The 20586-nt window shown below is 37.8% G+C and overlaps 1 protein-coding gene across 1 annotated transcript in view; it reads left to right on the plus strand.

Moving 5' to 3' along the window:
• The window catches only part of chrnb3a (cholinergic receptor nicotinic beta 3 subunit a), a 32793-nt gene extending 12476 nt beyond the window's left edge, over nt 1-20317 (plus strand). The window contains exons 2-6 of the mRNA XM_088624564.1: nt 7836-7987; nt 14945-14989; nt 15696-15805; nt 17512-18397; nt 18669-20317. Coding sequence (XP_088480690.1) covers nt 7836-7987; nt 14945-14989; nt 15696-15805; nt 17512-18397; nt 18669-18797 — 1322 coding nt within the window. The 3' untranslated portion in view covers nt 18798-20317. The remainder of the gene's footprint in view (nt 1-7835; nt 7988-14944; nt 14990-15695; nt 15806-17511; nt 18398-18668) is intronic.
• Nucleotides 20318-20586: the final 269 nt, after the last annotated feature.

The following is a 20586-nucleotide window of genomic DNA, read 5'->3' on the forward strand; positions in this document are numbered from 1 at the left end:
TCTGTGTATTCTAATTGTGTTTTATCTTGTGTATTCTTTTTACCTATTGTTGTCTTTCTGTAAAGCATTTTGAGAAGCCACCTTTAAAGGTGCTAGATAAAATAAAGTTAATTATTATTTAATGAACTAGTGAATTCCCTAAATTCCAACAACATATTTGGTCAATTCTAGGCTGTTAGGTGGTATAGTAGCTTTCCCAAAAGCTGTCAAATAATTAATTTGTTTGCTTTTCTAATGTTTGTCCTTGCATGTTGCTCACATTCACACTTCTCAGTACTTCAGATGTTGCTGTACTATACTTTTAAGAAAATTCACTCTATAGATAAAATTTGTCTTTGTGTAGTTTTGAGATAATTGCAAAAAGTCTAGCCCCTAGTCTATTGCAGCAGCCTGACTACTGTTTGTGTGATCATAACTTGCATATTTGTTACTTCTCAAGATATCTTCCGAGCAGGAGTTGCTTAATCCCATCTCGTCAATCATTCCTCTTGTCAAGTCCCACTAGTATGCTAAGCACGTGAGAGAGCCCTAACTCTTTGTGCTTCTCAGCTGATCCCACTTGGATAAAGACACCTCTCTATTACCAAACTCTAGTTCTTCTGACTTGGCAGCAGCCATTTTTACCTTTTGTTTCCTGCTCAAATCTAAGCACAAGCTGATTCTCTCATCGCTGCCTACTCTGTTATGAGCCTGTTCATTCCACAGGAACCTCTCCTAACCCTTCCTTTCCCCCATTTGGAATTCTACTCATTCCGATTGTCTCACTCTCATTCAGCCCAGCTGTGTCCAGTTCCACACCTGCTTCCAATTACTCAGCCACCATTTTGGGTCACCCTGAACACATTATGACCTCTACTGAGCCAAGATGGAGCTGAATAAAGAAGCTTCTTCTCACTTCTTCACTATGTTATGCTTGTTAGACCTGGCCACTTACACAATCATAAATCAAACTTGGTGTCCACAGAATTGTGTGGCTTGAGTGATCTCATTCATATTTTGTATGTACAGTAGTTACTTAGTGGTTTGCTTCAATGTGTTTTTGCAAGTACTGTTTTTGCAGTAGCTAAAAAAGGCATTGAAAGTCTCAGGTCGTGGCCTAGCTTGAGATTTTTTGTCATTTTGGAATGAACCAATGTAACTGAAGGGAGTATAAAGTCACAAAATACAATTTATTGGAGTTCATAGAATTTTGTTGTTAGTGTTACAAAATAGTAGCATAGTACTTCATTTTAGCCTATAAGGAGACAATGGCTCTAAATACACTTTCAAAAAAATGAAAACAGCACCTTTAGGTTTTGTTCAACCAATGAAAACTTGTCTATTTTAGTGTTTTTATAGTTGAAAACAATCAAACTAAAAATACATTTTAGTATTGTTATAGTGCTTCATTTTTCTTTAGTTTTATTGTAAAAAATGCACTCCTACTGTACATAAGCTATAAAGAATGGTTCCTTCAGTTTATGTAGGAATGCATTTTATTTTGTCTTTTGCAATAGACATCACTATTAATTTTGTTTCAAAGCCATGAGTCAGGTGTGATAATTCAATGTATGCTGTAGCAAAACACCTGACACACTTGTACTATATCACACTACTGAGAATTGTGCAGAAAGAGTATTTCAGAATTATTTCAGCATTGTCAAAGGTTATTACATAAAAATAACTGGTAATATAAAATATTATTCATATTATATTAAATATTGTATTTGTAAATTCTGCCGATAACCTTTCCTGAAATCACATCAATCACATTATCTGATTTCCATAGTGGGAGCTATTTTTCATTCTGTTATCTCTACACAACACCCCGGTGAATATTTAATTAAGATGCTATCTATTCCTTGTGCTTGAAAGGGGTGAGACAAAGATGAAATTTATAGGAAGGTTATCGTATAAATCTGCTTATAGGCAACTGAGGTCATTCTTGCAGTGACCCTGGAGAATAGATTTATAGCACTAGCTAGTCACCAGCAGCTTAGATTGGCCAGGACTTCAGACATCTACTCGGGGATAGTGAGAAATGTATTTACTTGAGACTGTAAAATACCCTTCCCCCACCTAATTTAATCTGTGTATGGACAAAACTGAATATTTATGCAATTTTTTAATATTGCAATCTACACAATCTTCCCCTCCAGTTTAGTGCATTGGGGCCCTGTTAAATTCATGAGTGAATGATAGAATAGTCTTATGCATATATTAAATGCACTTTGTATACCTGTCTCGATTTGACCATTTTGTCCAGCTTCTTGTTGGAGGAACTCCAGCTTTCTGCAACATGCTAGTAAGGTAAGAGCCTACCTTGCTTGATGATATGTGGTAGGAAATATTAATGGGCATACAATTGGCAAAAGGATGGTCCTCAATGCGGACATTGTCACATGATCATGTGCAAATATTCATTGTTTTTACAATTTATCCTGTGCTGCTCATCAAAACCAGACACTACTTTCATTAATTATAACAAACAAGCTTGCAGACGCTCCTGCCCAGAAAGGGTTATATACAGTAGCAGTCAAGACAGATCATTGTGTAAGCAAGGGCCTCAGCTGTATTTTGTGCTGAGCATGGGAGTACGCTGGAGATTTGTTGTCAAAGGCGAAAGGAATACTTGGGGACAAATGCTTTGTGTTAGCCAGAAGTGAGCTGAAGTGCAAGGGTAACACTGATCTTTAAAAGGCTCTTGGAATCAGTTGAAAGCAAGATGAATTGATTATGCACACCGCAGTGAGTTTGAGCCAGTAAACCAACTGAGCTGGAAAGATGTCTTCACACTGCCCTCTAGCCACGTATAAACCAGCATGTCGACACAGAGGAGGACTGAAGTCTTGATGCTTATATTGCTCGATGCAATCGAAAAGGTTGGAATTATGTTTCTCTGCGATAGATTCTGTAAATAATTGTCTGTCATTTCATAATATTCAAAAACACATTACAATATAATTGTCCTTCCTCTTCCTTCAAGAACAGTTATAGAAGCTAACAGAATTCCTGCTCCATTATCATAGTTTCTTGTCACGAACACGGACTGAGATCCGTGTCGGATCTTGCAGTAGACCCTGTGCGATGCGGTAAGAGCTGGAGAAAACAGGAGGCGTGGTAAAAGGGAACACACAGGGGTTTGATAGTGCACAAAATAATAGTGACAGTCCGTGAGACAGTGTACGGGGAAGACAAAACAGCATCCAAATCCAAACGGGTCCAAGGGCAGGTCAAAGCACAGTCCGAGAGTCCATCAACTAGAAATCCATCCTGGGACGCGACAAAGTTAAAATCCCTGGGAGGGGGGAGCACACGGACAAACGAAACATGGAGGTCCAGGGGTGACGGGGCGAGATCCTCCAGACCCCGGGCTCAGGAAGCGGGAGGTGTCGGGGATGAGGCCTATGCCCTCAGGAGACGGACGTAGGGTTTCCTGGTGCTAGGCAGGCCTCACAACATCCTTACCCTAATGATGAGCCCCGAGGACTGGAGGAGCTAGTCCTTAGATAATAACACTAAAAGGGTACACCTGGAGAGCTTAAATCACACGAACAATAATAGGAGCAGTGGAGCGCCCTCTAGGGAGGGATGTCGGGCGTGACATTTCTGACATAACAAGATGCTAGCTTATGAAACAACTTGCCCCATAAACATTAATATTTTATTATAGGCCTTCCCTGATCCTCTATGAATGGACATTTGGTCCTTCTTGTCTGTTTGGTTGACGATAGCTAGGATGTCATCCAGCTGTTTCTTAAAAGAACCCATGACAACAGCTTCAACAGTATGTCTGGATACTCTTTCCATACTCCCACAATCATTGGTATAAAAAAGTGCACCCTGTTCTCAATTTTAAGTGCACTTCCTTGGGCTTCCACTTGTATCCTCTATTTTGTGTTTCGCTGTGGATTCTGATACTAGGCAGGTATTGTGGGACAAATAAACCTTTATATTTTAGTCCACAAAAATGGTCCCATCTTATGAGCCAAAGCACTGATTGAACTGACATTTCAATATGCGACTTACTGTATACTTGCAGTGACGACTTGATATTTCATCAAATAACAAATCTTTTTAAGTTACATTATTTGTACACTTGTAAAGGGTCCTTCATACAGCTCCATAAACCAAACAAGTATGAATAATATTGAAACATTATGGCCTATCATACAAACTGCTACAGTTCAAATCTTTATAAGTTTAAAAATGATCATGAAATACAAGTATAATTCCAGTACCAACAAGACGAATATACGGTATGTGAAAATAAGGATCATTCATAAATCTAAATAGCAACCAGTCCACCATTTCTGTCAAGATGTGGCCTGTAACACTAACTCTTGCTGTTAAAAAATTGCTTGGCTGACTAAATCCAGTGTGTCATTCTAGTATTTACTGTATACTATAAACATTAGACTCACTATTGTACCTGCATATTCCAGGATGGACACGTGGCTGCCATATTGTTCTCACACCTCAAACTGCCATGTTAACTGGTATACCTACCGATTGAGTCGAATTTTGCCGAATTTAAGGAAGACCCACACTTTGGATTTGCCCCTCACAAGTTGCTGTGGTAATTTTGGTCATCAATTGCTTGGCTGCTGTTCAAGCAGTGTTTGACCTATTAACATCAATGTTGATGCTGTACTCTAGGTGTCATTCCAATCATTGTCGTTCCTGTGTAAATTGCTATGACCTCCTGATCATCATTTTGTTCTCAAAATTCAAACTGGAAACCACTATGCTCATACACCCTGATGTGCTTCAGAATAGTACTCACTAAGAATGTGCCTCACATACTTTATACACAGACGGTATTATGGAAAAAATAGAAAAATGCATTCAGAAATGGTACATGCTGATTGATATCAATCTTGGTGTTATCGTTCTAGTGATAATGCAATTACAATATAGCAAAATAGGGTTTCACGTTTTTTCCTTTTGTCACGACACATACCATACTACAAACCACTGATGTGCAAAAACTGTTTCTTCAATACAACCAAATTGGTATCACTGTAAAAAAATAAAAGGAACATATGTCAAAATCTTCTTTCAGTTTCTGTGAGAAAACTGAGATGGCCGTCTAACTATCATGTTCTTCTCAGAGATCTAACTACTGCTGTCTTAGAAACAGCTGTACTGATTGATTGGAAAATTGGCAGGTATTAACAGGCCAAATCCTGATCCAAACTGGTGCTGCGCTTTCTAGACCGACAGTACAGTAGGTCTTCTCGCAACACTGTAGCCAGTCTGAAAAAGGCATAACAGTGCCTCCACTTTCTGCGGTGCTTACAGAAATGCGGTATGGGGAAACAGCTACTCATGAACTTTTATCACAGCAGCATAGAAAGTGTCCTCACTAGTGATATGATTGTGTGGTACAGCAATGCAACAGTGCCATGCCTGACAAAGACACTCTTCAAAGGGATGTGGCAAAGGCACAGAGAGTTATACTTGTAACGCTTACGGCCGACAAGCACTGTGTGTAAGAGCCGGCGTACCAGAGCGGGTGACGTCACCGCCCTTCCCTGTGATAGCAGGACCACAGCTACTGGGCTGTGGAGAGATCTCTCTTTAGCTCACGGGGCTAGGTCGCTGCAGAGAGACGAGGAAGTCCCGGGTTCGAGCCTCCAGTCGGGATGGGGCCGACCAGATATGGCAAGGGCGCCCGCCTGAGCCCCCGTTGCGTTACATACTATAGGTTGTGACTCCACATCAATAAATAACACCATCCTCTGTCGCAGTAAAGCCCAACCATCCCAGCCACAAACTGTTCTCTCTCCTGTGCTCTGGCAAGCGGTACTGCACCATTAAAGCACAGACCACTAGGATAAAGAGCAGTGTCTACCCTTTGGTAACGTGCATAATAAACAGTAACTGTGCAGTGCCTCAGAACTCAATACACCTTTGCACTATGCACTTTTCAATTAGACTACCATGTATTTTTGCTTACTAACATGTATTTATTCTTTTCTGCCACCTATATATTGTTCTGTTTTTTATGGACCATACATACTATCACTATTAGGTACAGTACCATTCCGTAATGTACTGTCTACATTGTGTGGTGTTGTCTGCTGTACAGTGTACTGTGTGTCCTGAGAGATCGGCACAATCAAGAATTCCAATGTACATGTATATATGACAACTCCTTTAGTCTACTGTTGATGTGCAATGTCTGCTACTGTACTGTACATATCATTAACTGCTCTTCTTCAAAAACTGTTTGATCACTGATTTCCACATATGATACAGTACTGTAGGTATCTTTCTGGTTACCCCTAAGTTTACTTTACTAGTTACGTTTACTTGTTTCTAAACCACTTGTCTTCAATCAATTTCTGTTTTTTGTTATATTTATCACAAACTAGAAATATGAAGTTCCAGAAACAAATAGTAGTACTTGAAGATGGACTGAGGTCCTTTGTAGCAACATCACTGTCCTTTTGTGAAAAAGACATACTGTAGAATTCAGTGGCTGTCAGGGGAGATCCTTTTTGGAATCCTTTCATAAATATTTGTCTTTCTGAAAATAAAATACGTCCCAAAGTACCTGTTCTTGTTCATGACTGGGTGTTCAATGAAAATGATCTAAAAAAAACAAAGAAAAATGCAGTTGTACCGTGTGTTGACTGCTATAGTCTGAAAAACACAAACTGTTTTTTTCATGTTTTTTTACGGTTTACTATCTTTCAAACCCACCAGTGTGCTGATGAACTGAAAAGGCAATCTTAACTTCAGCACAAGGCTAAATGACACTTCTAGTACAAAAACAATTTTATAAAATGCAATAAATCCATTTCCCCCCTCAAAAAAAAATCCATGTGGAGTAACATGAGTGAGAATAATGCGATTTCAAAGGAACCACTGAGTTGCATTTAACACTGTTAGCTTGTGGCTTTTTCTGCCAGCCACTATTGGAGTCGTATTCTGTCTGATCAGTGACTGCTGCTGTCCTTCTCCAGTGTTATAACGGCTTTTCTAGGCTCTTGCATCATTGCACTGTGTTATACATTCAGATGAGGATAATGGATTCCTCATGTTACATAATGGTCTGAACTAAAATTAGAACCCGTGTCAGGTTTTAGCTTTTTCCAGCATATTCTAAAGAGTTAGTTCATCAGTCCATCCACCTTTACCCATGAAATTAAAGTATGTGGTGCGGTTTTATTATTCCCACATGGCTGTTTTGTTAGCTTTGGTTGTCTAAAATGATTATATTAAGATAACATATACAGAGTGATGAAAATAGCTGTCTGTTTTGTTTTCTGCCCAGTCTTCTTTTTTTTCTTTTAAAGATTTCTCCCCTTAGAAATGGATTTGAATTTTCTTATATACTGTAATAATTGACCCAATATACAACAACTCACGGAATGACATCATGTCAAACAGCTACTGTAGGTTGTTTCAAGATCTGTCATGGATCTGCTGAATGTTTTTTTTTTCCATGAAGTAATCAAGGCTTGATCAGACGCTTTTAAGTAATCGCTGTAATAATAATCATGTTCATCCTCACAGCTATGCTATTTTACATTAATTCGCTGAAGCTATTAATTGAATAATTGAAACAGTTAAATTGAACATGAAAACTGCCTTTTTACAAAAAACACCTAATATATTGAATTAGTAAATTGGATAAAACAAAGGCTGTTGTCTTTTACATACTGTATATTAAGTCAAAGTTACAGTAGCCTCCCATGAATGTCACATATTGAGTCTATTAGCCTGGAATTGAACCCAGATCCTGCATTTGTCTCACAGTAATACTAGCCATCGTGCTCCAATTATTTTTTGGCTCCTGAAGCTGTTAGGATAGCCTTGATGGACTTTTTATATCTTTTCTGCAGCTTTTGACGATTTTGTTTCTCTGGCGGAAATGGAGGACGCGCTCCTGAAAAATCTGTTTAGAGGTTATCAAAAGTGGGTAAGGCCTGTTCAGCACTCCAATGATACTATAACAGTCAGGTTTGGACTGAAGATTTCTCAGCTTGTGGATGTGGTGAGTACAAATTCTCTGGCACATTTTTACAAGTGAAGAAAAATGTCTTTTTTGTCCTGGTCTTCCCAGGACAATCCCAAGTAAATTACCGTTATCTAGAAATATTGTTAAGTGAAAACATGATTAAAATTGCTAAGAAAACCTAAATAAAAGTAATAATCATTTAAGGTTTGTAAATAGTACAAGTACAGTGTTAAGACAAAATGATGTTTCACAACACAAAACAAGTCATCTACAACTGTGATATCGTGCATTATGTCAAGTTAAAATCACAGCATTGACTAGAACAGAGACGATTTATTTATTTTTAAAGGTGAAGTCTTTGCACACCTACACAAACATGCGAGTGACTGATCAAACAGTCTCCACCATGCTTTGGTTTGCAAATTTGACAGTATATATCCATACAGCAAAATATTCAATATCAATATGTTTTCTCTTGCATGTTTCTATCACATATGTGTGGAAGGTCTTAGGTAACAGAAGACGACTGGAAAAATACAGTGTATGGGTGTCCTTATCTGTCGCGTCTCATGTGTTCTTATATAGTACATGAACCAACAATAGGATGCAAAATCCAAGGATCTCATTTCAAATAACATGTATACATGTACAGGAAATCTGAAATATTGGTCTGGAGACCATGATACAAGGCAAACTACATAAAGTGAATGGGTGAATTATTCACCCAATACACTTCCCATGGGTATTTTTCATCTAAGCAGCACCCCCCCCCCAACAACTCTGCTTCACAAGGGTATAAATGCACTCATGATTAAATTATACTGGTTGATAATTCATTCCTGCACCACCACTTGGATGGTGTTGTTATTACTAAGGTTCCAACCTTGGGCAGCTTCTTTCATCAGCCAATCACCTGAATGTTTAACATGAGTGTAAGAGGGCGACTGGATCTGGAGTGTCAGTTAAGAGTTGAGCCACCAGGAGGACACAAATTCTTTGTTTTTAAACAATTTATTCAAGGTTAAGCGAGTGATAAGTCCAGGTGTGGCAGCGTGTAATAAAGGATAAGGGGCAGTACTACATGGTTACAAGGTAAGTAAGACCTGCAGACAGGAACAAACCTGGTTAAGGTTAAAACCAGGTTACAAACAACCTTAGCTGGTGCTACCCAAGTGCAGTAAGACAGGGGGTTAGGGTGTACTGTAGGAGGTGCCATCTTTCTGATGAGACATTAAAAAGAAGTCCTGAGTTCTTGGTCACTTAAGATCTCATGACAAAGTTCAGAAGACTGATGGTGTTATCCCCAGTGTTATGAATAAATTCCAATCTGTGTGAACTTGGTCTAGCCTACCTAGGGTCTATACTGCTTGTTATTGATTATTTCTCCTAACTTGGTTGTCACAGCCAAAGTGATGACAATGCAGTGAATATTTGCTTGTACTTGTGCAAAAACATTGTCTTCTGCAGGACAGTGTCCAGTATTTGCAAGAACATTATTGTGATGTCATTGTCACAGGAATTAACCTGATAAAAAATGATCAAATGCCTTAAGATACAAAAACAAAAGAAAATATTGGATCATGTAGAGCTCTAGCTGACTTTGTTATAAGATGGACTATCAATTTCCCTGGTATGTTGACATCACAGGCTAATACTTTTAAAGTGCCTTCAGCTCTGCAGGTTATGTTTTTAGATTCATGCACTTTTCACTTCAGTTGCAGAAAAACAGTAAAGGAATGTTGTTGCAGTCACCCTGCTGTGGCAGGTCCCATAAAAGTTCTCAGCAAATTAAGAATTGTTGCCTTTTACAGTTGACTCTGCGCTTTAGTGCTTGTTTATATGGAAGAATCCTCTAACAGTATTTAATAATGATGGATGGCCTCAAAGGAGGAAAGTGCTTGGCAATCTGATCATATTTCATGTGTGCTTTAATTAAATATATGCATGTTGTGGCGAAACTCATTCATCTTGATTTGGCCAGTGTCTTGAAATACAGAAGAAGGTCGTCCTGGCAAAAATGTGTTCTCTGATTGCCTTTACAGGTGACATAATTTTCATCCTCTGACAAAAAATAACAACGCAGCAAAAAAGAAGTGTGAAGACATACTGAAATTAAAGATGCTTAGTCACAGCAACCTGCAACTCAGCCTGCGTAGGGGCTAAGGTGTGACAACACCCTGGAGGGACACCAGTCCATCACAGTGCCCACATAAGTACACAAAGGCAAATTAGATCATGAATCTGACCGGCATGTATTTGGAAGGTGAGAGTACAACAGACCTTCATAGAACCCACAGAAACCCAGGGAGAATATGCAAACTCCACGGAAAAGGCAACCCAAGTCAGGATCATGCCTTTTGTAGGTCCCAGCTGCTCACCATGCTGATGTTTCTTCTAAAATCTCATCATATTGCTCACTGCACCTGACTAAGCTTTTAAATATGCAAACCAGACCTATAGATGACCAACAGTTACAATTCCAACTTTTATTCACAATTCACTGTAAGTAAATCAGAACCTGAAACATGGGTAATGCTAGTTCTCCTCAGAAATACTCACCGTACCTTATTTAATCAAAAACATTGAAAACAAACACGTACTGTATGGTCCAACAGTAAAAAAAGTCCTGCAGTTTTACTCATAGGAGTTACCTACTTCATATTGAGAAGTATTAGTGGAACAAGGTATTTTGTACTGAAAAATAAAAAATAACACCTGCTTACGTTAAAAAACCAACACCAACAACCACATCAAAGTAAGGGCAGGGTTTCCACACTGCTTCACGAGTCTGAATTCCTCCGACTGCTTTTTGATGACCATCTTCAATGCACGTTATTTATATTTAATGTATTGTCTAGCTTCCTAATGGTTCCATTATGCAGTCTTTTTGTCCTGAAAGTGCACTTGGCTTCTGAAGAGTTACTGTACTTGCCAGCTTTAGCACAACATTCACTTAAGACCAACCGTAAAGATCTTGCTAAGCCTTTTAGCATATGGGCTTCTCTGCCCGTTTTGATGAGCACATTAAAAATACAGTTTCCTTCTTCCGTCACGAGAGCACGATGGAGTGCCCTGAAACAATTTATGTCTTCATAGTGACAGCCAGAAATCAAATAGCGGAAAAAAATGGATCAGTTAATTTTACAAAATACATTTCTCCATAAATCAACCCTGGTGTACTTTCCACTTCTGAACTATCTCCTTTATTACCAACACGACATCCCTTCAGTGGTTCTTTGTTTTTCATCCAATACTTTCATAAACCTGCCCAATGACGTTGAACTGATCAAGTTGCAAAGTTCACGGAAATGGTATCTGTTTACGTGTGCTTTCAGATGACACAATGATTGTTGTGACAGGAGAAGCTTGATGAGAGCAAAGCCAAAGGCTGTAAACATGGGGAAGCCACTTGGCTGGTTGCTAGATCAAAGGATCTCATCTAGCTCTTACGGTGAAAGAACCTAGAATATCAGCTTTGACAACATGTCGAGAATGTAAAGAAATTCCTCCTGTTTTCAAAATCTCTCTTTTATTGTTAAACTTCGCTGTCTTTTTGAATTTGTCATGGCTTCAAACATTTTTTTATTAAGGTGGGGAGCTGCGTCAGCATGCGTAGGCTGCAAAGGAACAAGTAATAGGTTTATTCCATGCTGAAAAAAAATGAAAGAAAACACGTTTCGGCCATGGAGCCTTCTTTAGGTGTCAACTGGTGTTGAAACATTGTGTTTTCTTTCGTCTTTTTTCAGCATGGAATAAACCTATTACTTATTATTTTATTAATAACAATAAAGTAATAAAGTCATAATGCGACCATCATATTCTGTGCCTCAAAAGAAACAGGTTATTCTGTTTGTGAATGTAGTTTTTGTGTGAAAAATACAGTATATAGATTTTCAATACTGATCAATTGGTTGTGACACAAATTTGAAAACATATCAGTTTGATTAATTGATCATTTAATGAATGACCCTGATGGACTAAAGTGACTTTTATTGATGTCAGGGAACAAGTAAAGGTTTATTCCATGCCAAAAAGAGAAGAAAAGAAACACAACGTTTTGGCTGTGGAGGCTTCTTTGGGTTTTATTGATATCTCTAATAACGTAATAGTAAACTATGTGACTGGGGCAAGGTAATGAGGTGATTAAACCTGGCAAATGTCAGGCCTGCCAAAAATCAAGAAAGAAAAACACAAAAAGAACCGATATGCTTCCCTTATCAAGAGAATAATGCCTTTGTCCTATAAGTACAGTACTGTACTGTATATTGGAGGCCTGACTAGGTCTTCACATGACCAATCATGACCTAATCAATCAGGACATCTTTCCATCTTTGTGACCATTCCTTTGTATCATGAATGTCAGTTTGCAAAAACTGCAAAACAGGCAACACTTTAGACTTCTATCCATATAATATCATATATTCTCAGAATGTAAAATAGGGATATCTTTTAGCTTACAAATAACACAACCTGTATTGTTAGGAATATTGATGCTAAGCAAATGGTTTGGAATAAAATAAGAAGGTTTATAACCTAAATTTATCAATTATATATATTTTTAACTGTGCTTTTTATATTTCAGTTTACATACTGTAATGTGGCAATCTCTTACAAAGTAATTAAAGATATTCCAGATATGCAACACTATTTCAGCCATCTGATTTATGAAATTAATATTTCACTCAGATGTTTACCAAGGAAGGAACAATAAACATGTCTGAGGATTAAATAATGCTATCATAGATGTGGTAGATTTTTTATGGGTAGTTGAAGCACAAAGAATAAACAAATCTCCTTGGACTGGATGTACTTAAGAAATGTTATTTACTGTATGTTATTTACTCCAACAGCTGCTCAAAACATGAGAAATATACACCATTTGGAAAAATGCTTATAAAGATAAGCAATAGCTAATTTATTTGATTATTTTGAACAAATAAAAAGGGTGATAAAACAGAACCCAGTGTTTAAAGACCAAAAAAGTCTTTTTTTGGTTGACTTTTACAGTTGACTTTTAGTGCATGGAATGGTATTGAATTAATAATAATTAAAAATAGACTAGAGGGGCTTCTTTATGAAGGGGGAGCTATTTTAAGGGATAGTCAACTTAAATTTAGAAAAGTACGTCTTGCTTAAGTAACACTTTTTTTTCAACAAGCAGCATCAGGTACAAACATAGCATACTTTATGGTACATTTAGATTTATAGATAGTTATAGTTTTTGTTAAAGCTCCCTGTAAAAAATTAATAAAAATTAAAAAGAAGACTTTCTTGTTAGGGTTGGACATTTGACAAATTGATTCTGCTTGAAACCTCAGTTATTTTCAGGAAAAGCCAGTGTTTTTATTAGAGATGTGACCATTCTTTCACTTCTTGCATGGAACCAAAAAAGCCAAAAATGAGAACTATTTCTCAAATCGGATTAAAATCTCTGAAATTCTGATCATGCTTCAGCAAGTATTCATAGTGCATTTTACACTCGTAACTGAGAATAATGCTTACATAAATGTGATTCTCTGTTAGAGTTTTAAGCAGTGTCAGTTAGTGGGGTGGTACCCACTAAAAACATACAGTTTATAATGAGCAAATTAATTCTATATAGAGAAACATAATAAACTTATTTTGAAAGACAGGAGGCCAAACAATCTAAAGTCTTCCTAGAGAAGCCAACATATGAGAAATGTCATTTTATTTATGTAATAAAATATGATATTAAATACAGTAAACAGATACAGTATAGAGACATACTGTAGCATAATAAGAATGGATGAAATACCAGAGTCTGTGGCTAAATTAAAGTCATCACAGATACGCAGTAAAGCAAATCAGAGTTGTGAACAGAACAGTCATAAAAACAGTAACACTTGATGTGGAACCTGGACTGAAATTTCTTGAGTGTCTTAGCTATGGTAACAGAGAGTAGGAAATCTCTATATTGCAGACGTCTTATCAATTCAGTGTTACTAGAGGTCTCTTTAATGAATTAATGATCAGGGTGAAGCTGACATGGCTGAAATAGAAGACTTCTCAGAAACACTTCTCTAGGCTTCGTTACCTAAAGATAACCCTCTTTTATAATGTCGTTTGGCAGCTCTCCACAAAAGCACCTTAGTTATATTGCTGCTCAGCTCATATTCCATTCAAATTGACCTGCAAATATGAAAGTTTTGCCAGCATGACCGTATACTCTGTTTTTTTGCTTGCAGGTGCCAGCTTTTCCTGTTCACTTCTGTACAGTAGTCTTCACAAGGAAAATATCTCAACAGATATTTTTTTTCTGGCCCCCTGTTTTCTCTTTAGTTGAGCAAGCAAGATGTCTTCATTTGTTCTTTCTGAGTTTTATTGATTCTGATGCTTTTAGTGCTCCATTTGGTTTTATTGTGGAGCATATTCTAAAACAAAAAAAAATGACTACCAAGAGAAGTCTCAACTCTTACTGTACGTAATATTTAGAGGAGAAAAAATCCTTGTGCCTGGTTTCCTTAGTCTATCAATAAGTGGGTTGCAGACACACCATCGACAAGCTAGATTTCTGTAAAGGAACAAGCAACATTTTTCTGCTCCATGTTGAAGAGCTCCATGTTGAACAAGCAACATATTTCTCCTCCATGTTGAAGAGCACAAAGAAATAAGAAATACCATATTTTGGCTGTTGAGCCTTCTTCAGATGTGATAATAACACAGTAGGTTATCAGGAGTATAAAACACAGGAGAATGGAGGATAGAGCAGAGGAGAAAGAATGTATAGGTGAAAGTAAATCTGGGAGAGAGGTGAAAAGCTCTGGAGGCAAAAAGGAAAAAAAAAGGTTGGTTCAGTCATGGGCAGAAGAGGTAAAAAGGGAGATTACTGTATGGAGGCATGGAGAGATCTATAATCTTCAGTACTCTCCCATCTACATTAGTGAAACTGGAAAACGGAAAAGAAAACGTTTTTTATTGAAGTATCACCTAGACCATTAATTTGTTAAAGAGGTTATATTGTATTTTTTGCAGGATGAAAAAAATCAGCTTATGACCACAAATGTTTGGCTGTTGCAGGTAAGGAAATCATGTTTTCAAATATGCAGAACGTTGTACACATCTTTGATTTAGAAGGAACAAGAAAAAGGCATATTCCCAGAGAAAATAAGATAATATACCAAAAATATTCAGAAAAAAATATTTTATATAATTTCCCAAAGCTGATGTCAATGTAAGTTGGTCATTCCAAACTAATGTCTATATATTAATAGATACTGTATAATTATAAATAATTCATGTAATTCCATAAATTAATATTTAATATACTGTAATTAGTGCAAGAAAAGAGAGTACAGAGGTATCACTGTATATTCAATAATTATTCTCCTAAACCGGTGGATATTAAAGGGATTGAAAGACCCAATTGCTGTTTGTACTGTATGTTGCTGTAGCTCTGACTATCAAAGAGTCAGACAAAAGGAGCAATGATGCTGTCAAAGTTTAAAAAAAAATGATGCAGTACAATTAGGTTTCTGAATAATCTGCAACTCACTGTGCCAGACTTGTCAATGGCAATATACTGTGTGATGGTGTTGAACACTGAAAGCTGACTGTAAATGTGAAAGCTGTTTTCTTTTTTGGTTTCATATTATCTGATTCATGGTGAGTGGAATGAACTCAGGCTATACGGTTGATTAGATTACTGAAATGTCTTATGCAACTGCAAATGCAGGTCCTGTATGTGTCTTAATGCAGAAAGCGTGTTTTTGTCCACATACTGTAGGAGTGGGTTGACTACAAACTGCGCTGGAACCCAGAGGACTATGGAGGAATAACTTCCATCAGAGTTCCTTCTGAAAATATTTGGCTGCCTGATATTGTTTTATACGAGAAGTGAGTTTGATTGAATTTGAGAGAAAATGCCATTAACACATATCACAATTACAAATTAACTGTGAGATTCCCCATCAAAAAATCCCACATTCTAGCAATGTTGTCATCATGAGGCATCTACAGTATATAACCTGGCAGTTAGATCCCTTCTCTTGCTGCTATTCTTCCTCCTAAGAATTAATGGACTACAAGTGATATATTTCTTGTTATTTAAGGAACTGAAAAAGCTGACTTATTGCACTGTATTATATAACTATTTTTTGGAAATACAGGTGTCCCCATTTAAAAATGGAAATTATCTACAGCATGCGTTTCCCCAACCTATTTTTCATATATCACTGCTTATTGTATTGATTATTATTGAGCCCCTATATAAATAGAGTGAGGAACAAAAGAAAAACAGTATTAGGTAAGGTTAAATAGATTTCAAATAGACAGTAACGCAACAAAATTCACACACAAAATCACAGGACATGTACAAAAAGCAGAGGAAAGGATCACTGCCTCTGAAAGCAGCACTGACACATACTGTACAGTAGTCCTAATGAACAGACTGCTGTGGTACTGTATGTTCTTGGTTATCTCATTTTGATGACATGCAGTAGTCAAGTTGATCCCACAGGTGTTTGGTTGGAGATTAGGGAAACAGACTGACAGTGGTGTGACAGGTTTTATGGAAGTCATTGCCATTTCAACCCTAAGACTGTAGGATTGACTGCAGGAGCTGTTGGCTCAAGGACGCAAGTCCTTGTGAGAATCGTGGTGGGAGTTTATTCCTACAAGTTCTAATATTGCCACAGTAGTCTGATATTGATAATGCAGATGTATCTTGACAGTTTTGATCCAGTGTGGTGCAGTAACTCTCTTAATTCCATGGTATTCTTCATGGTCTATTTGTCGGCTACCTGGCCTAGTCTGCTGTTTGTTGAAGCAGAGTATTTCATTCTCTGGGCAACTTCTGTCATAGACATACAGTACCACCTACAGTCACTGATACCAACAAGGCAATATATTTTCTGAAAAGTTCTTTAAACATTTTCTTAATCAACTGCTTATGGCAACTTTAACCCAAATATCAAATACTGAACACCACACCTAACATCATTATTAAATCACGATGACATTATTGGTTTTATTTTATACTGAGGAGACATACTGTACTACTTAAGTAATCGACAAACCTCTTAAGCTACTAATGTAAAACCTAGACGTACAATAGTTTCTTTTTGCTGTGAATCAGTCATTTACACTCTCAATATTGCCTTGTTTATGGGGGGATTCAGTTACACAGTATGTTGAGGTTATGGAACACAGAAGTGCAACAGCAAAACCACTTACAGTATAAAAGGCAATCCTTCTCTGTAAATTAAAGTAAAATAAAATCTACAGAATGTAACTTATTGCATGGAAACCCCTCCCATTGGTACCAATAGATTACTATAAAGAAAAGGACTTAGAAGATTCCTATCCTTCTGGGAACAAAAACATTCTACTTATAAAAGGCACAAGAGTTGGGAATTTTATGTAAACAACTTAAGTGTAGGAAACTTTTTCATATTTTCCCCTCACACAGCATCAACTATGTAAGTGCAGGGAAAATATATACTGTAAGATAGTAACTTATAACAGGGACCACTGCATTGCATACAGTATGCCAGGCTACTTGCTTTTCCTTTTATGCCGAGTTTCTCCTCTTATTCCTTCAGTGCCGATGGGCGTTTCGAAGGCTCCTTGATGACCAAGGTGATAGTAAGGTCCAACGGCACCATCCTGTGGACTCCGCCGGCGAGCTACAAGAGCTCTTGCACGATGGACGTCACTTTCTTCCCCTTCGACAGGCAGAACTGCTCCATGAAGTTCGGCTCCTGGACGTACGACGGCAACATGGTCGACCTCGTCCTCGTGGACGACCACGTGGACCGCAAAGACTTCTTCGACAACGGGGAGTGGGAGATCCTGAACGCCACGGGGATGAAGGGCAACAGGAAGGACGGCATGTACGCCTACCCCTTCGTGACGTACTCCTTCATCCTCAAGCGCTTGCCCCTGTTCTACACGCTGTTCTTGATCATTCCGTGCCTGGGCTTGTCCTTCCTCACCGTGCTCGTCTTCTACCTGCCCTCGGATGAAGGCGAGAAGCTTTCCCTGTCCACCTCCGTCCTGGTGTCCCTCACCGTGTTCCTCTTAGTGATCGAGGAGATCATCCCCTCGTCCTCCAAGGTCATCCCCCTCATCGGGGAGTACCTGCTCTTCATCATGATCTTCGTGACCCTCTCGATCATCGTCACCGTGTTCGTGATCAACGTGCACCACCGCTCCTCGGCCACGTACCACCCCATGTCCCCCTGGGTGAAAAACCTCTTCCTCCAGAGGCTTCCCAAGCTCTTGTGCATGAGGGGTCACACCGACCGCTACCACTACCCCGAAATCGACCTCAACAGCCCTGACGTCAAGCCCACGACGACAGGGAAAAAAAGACTGTTGTCGGAGAAAGAAGACGAAAATAAAGCATGGCTAACTCTCTTGGAAAAAGCTACTAACTCGGTGCGATATATTTCAAGTCATATTAAGAAGGAGCACTTCATCAGAGAGGTAGGAATGCGTCAGCTCTGCTTTTAGTATTACAGGTAAAGGCTGTATGATTATTTTCTGAATATAGTACATGGCTGATTTCCTAATAATAAAAATCAGTTATGCAAATATTTGTTTTTCGCTTAATTTTAGATACTTGTGATGCAATACAATCTGCTTTGTTTCATTAAGAACATTTTATACAATGTATTCCTTAGTATCACAGCTAGAAAACTGTAACGTCAATTAACAGTTTTCACTTAAAATAACTCCCCCTCCCCTGTTTTTTCAGGTTGTTCAAGACTGGAAATTTGTGGCTCAGGTGTTGGATCGTATCTTCCTCTGGGTGTTTCTCACCGTGTCTGTGCTGGGCACCATCTTAATTTTCACACCTGCCTTGCAGATGTACCTGAGCACCTAAATCCGACCGACATCAAACTGGACACAATGCTTTATTATTAGAAGAAGGATACGCATACGGGAAAATCAGCCTTATCTAAAACATTAATTTTACATAATTGAAATAGTGAAAAAATAAAGGTACCTCACTTCTATAGATGGAAAATGTGTCCCTTTGCTACTCTGGTATATAAAAGGTACCTCACTTCTATAGATGGAAAATGTGTCCCTTTGCTACTCTGGGACGAAAGAAATAAAAATCCTAGTCAAGCAATATATTAGTCTAACATAGTAAGACTAATATATTGCTTGACTAGGATTTTAACAATATTATATTTAACAATATAACATATTAACAATCATGGCCTCCTCGCATCATAACAACATAACACTGTTGTTATGGTAAAGAGATGAAAAGGAAAAAGAAAAGACAAAAAACATAAAGAATCCATTGTGTACACAAAAGGTTTTGCAAAACGTAATAGCAGTGTACTTTATCAAATAGGGATAATCTTCTATATTATTTATTTTGAAAGATATATTATATATTGTGAAATAATATTAAGCATTCCTGCCTATTTACAAACCTTACCAGTGTGTTTGACTCAAAAGCAGTGACTCAAAAAGTGCAAAGTTGACCTCTTGACTGTGGAAGGCTGTGAACATGCTGTACAGGAGAGGCACTATTCCACTAACTCCACACCACACTGCCCAGAATCACAGTATTGGTCACTCATCTGCAGACAGTGGATAACAGATGAGCACCACATGTTTAATACTGAAATTGATTTCTTCAGTGTTTGATTCCTATCTGTTTGAGAAGTAGTATTTTAGAAGTATATTGCAGAAGGAACATTGTATGTTTTGAATCAAAATGTATACTTACTAGTTCAGGTGGGTAGCTGCGTCAGCATGCGTAGGCTGCAAAGGAACAAGTAATGGGTTTATTCCATGGTGAAAAAAAGAAAACACAACGTTTCGGCCGTGGAGTCTTCTTCAGGTGTCACATTTGAAGAAGGCTCCACTGCTTTAATGTTGTGTATTCTTTCTTCTTTTTTTCAGCATGGAATAAACCTATTACTTGTTCCTTTGTATCCTTACTATACTGGCTTCCTAGTCCTGGTCCTTGGGGTTTTTCATGTTTTCCTTGTCTCTTTAAATCTTAAACCACCTCAGTTTTCCATGTACTGTAGTACCTGGTCCAGCTAAACTTTAAGCACAACACTGATTTTCTGTAACCCTTCTGCACAGGTCTTAAACAGGTTAGCATTTAAAGAGACCTGAAAAACCTGCAAACTCACTCTTTCCAGTCTTGTCAAAATAATATTACTGTATAAGCTGAAATAACAGAACCACAGAAAACACAAATAATATTATATTTAATTCACAAGACAAATAACAGGAAAAACACTGCTTGTTTATAATAGGCAGAGAAGCGGTGAGCACGCATTCATTTTCTGTTGATGTTATGCCAAATGAATATAGTAAAATGATTATGTTTTAAATGACTTTTTTTTCAAATAAACTTAAACCTTGTACAAACCTGTGTCAGAGTTCTCTTACTTAACATGAGTACACAACTATACATCATTAGCTCTTGCCTTTGTTTAAGAATATTTTTTGTATTGTAACCAGCCACTGGTTTTAGGAGAAAGTTTATTATTATTTTCAGCCACAAGGTGGCAGCAAAACACAAATAATGTCGGTGACGGAGTGATGTAGAATGGCCGTCATTGTTATCATCAGTTTTCCATTTCATTACGTATACAGTATGTTCTTTGGGGTTTTATATTTTTATGCTTTGTTTCAAA

The sequence above is a fragment of the Lepisosteus platostomus genome, chromosome 1 (genome assembly GCF_059453375.1).
Source record: "Lepisosteus platostomus isolate fLepPlt1 chromosome 1, fLepPlt1.hap1, whole genome shotgun sequence".
Classification (NCBI taxonomy): domain Eukaryota; kingdom Metazoa; phylum Chordata; class Actinopteri; order Semionotiformes; family Lepisosteidae; genus Lepisosteus; species Lepisosteus platostomus.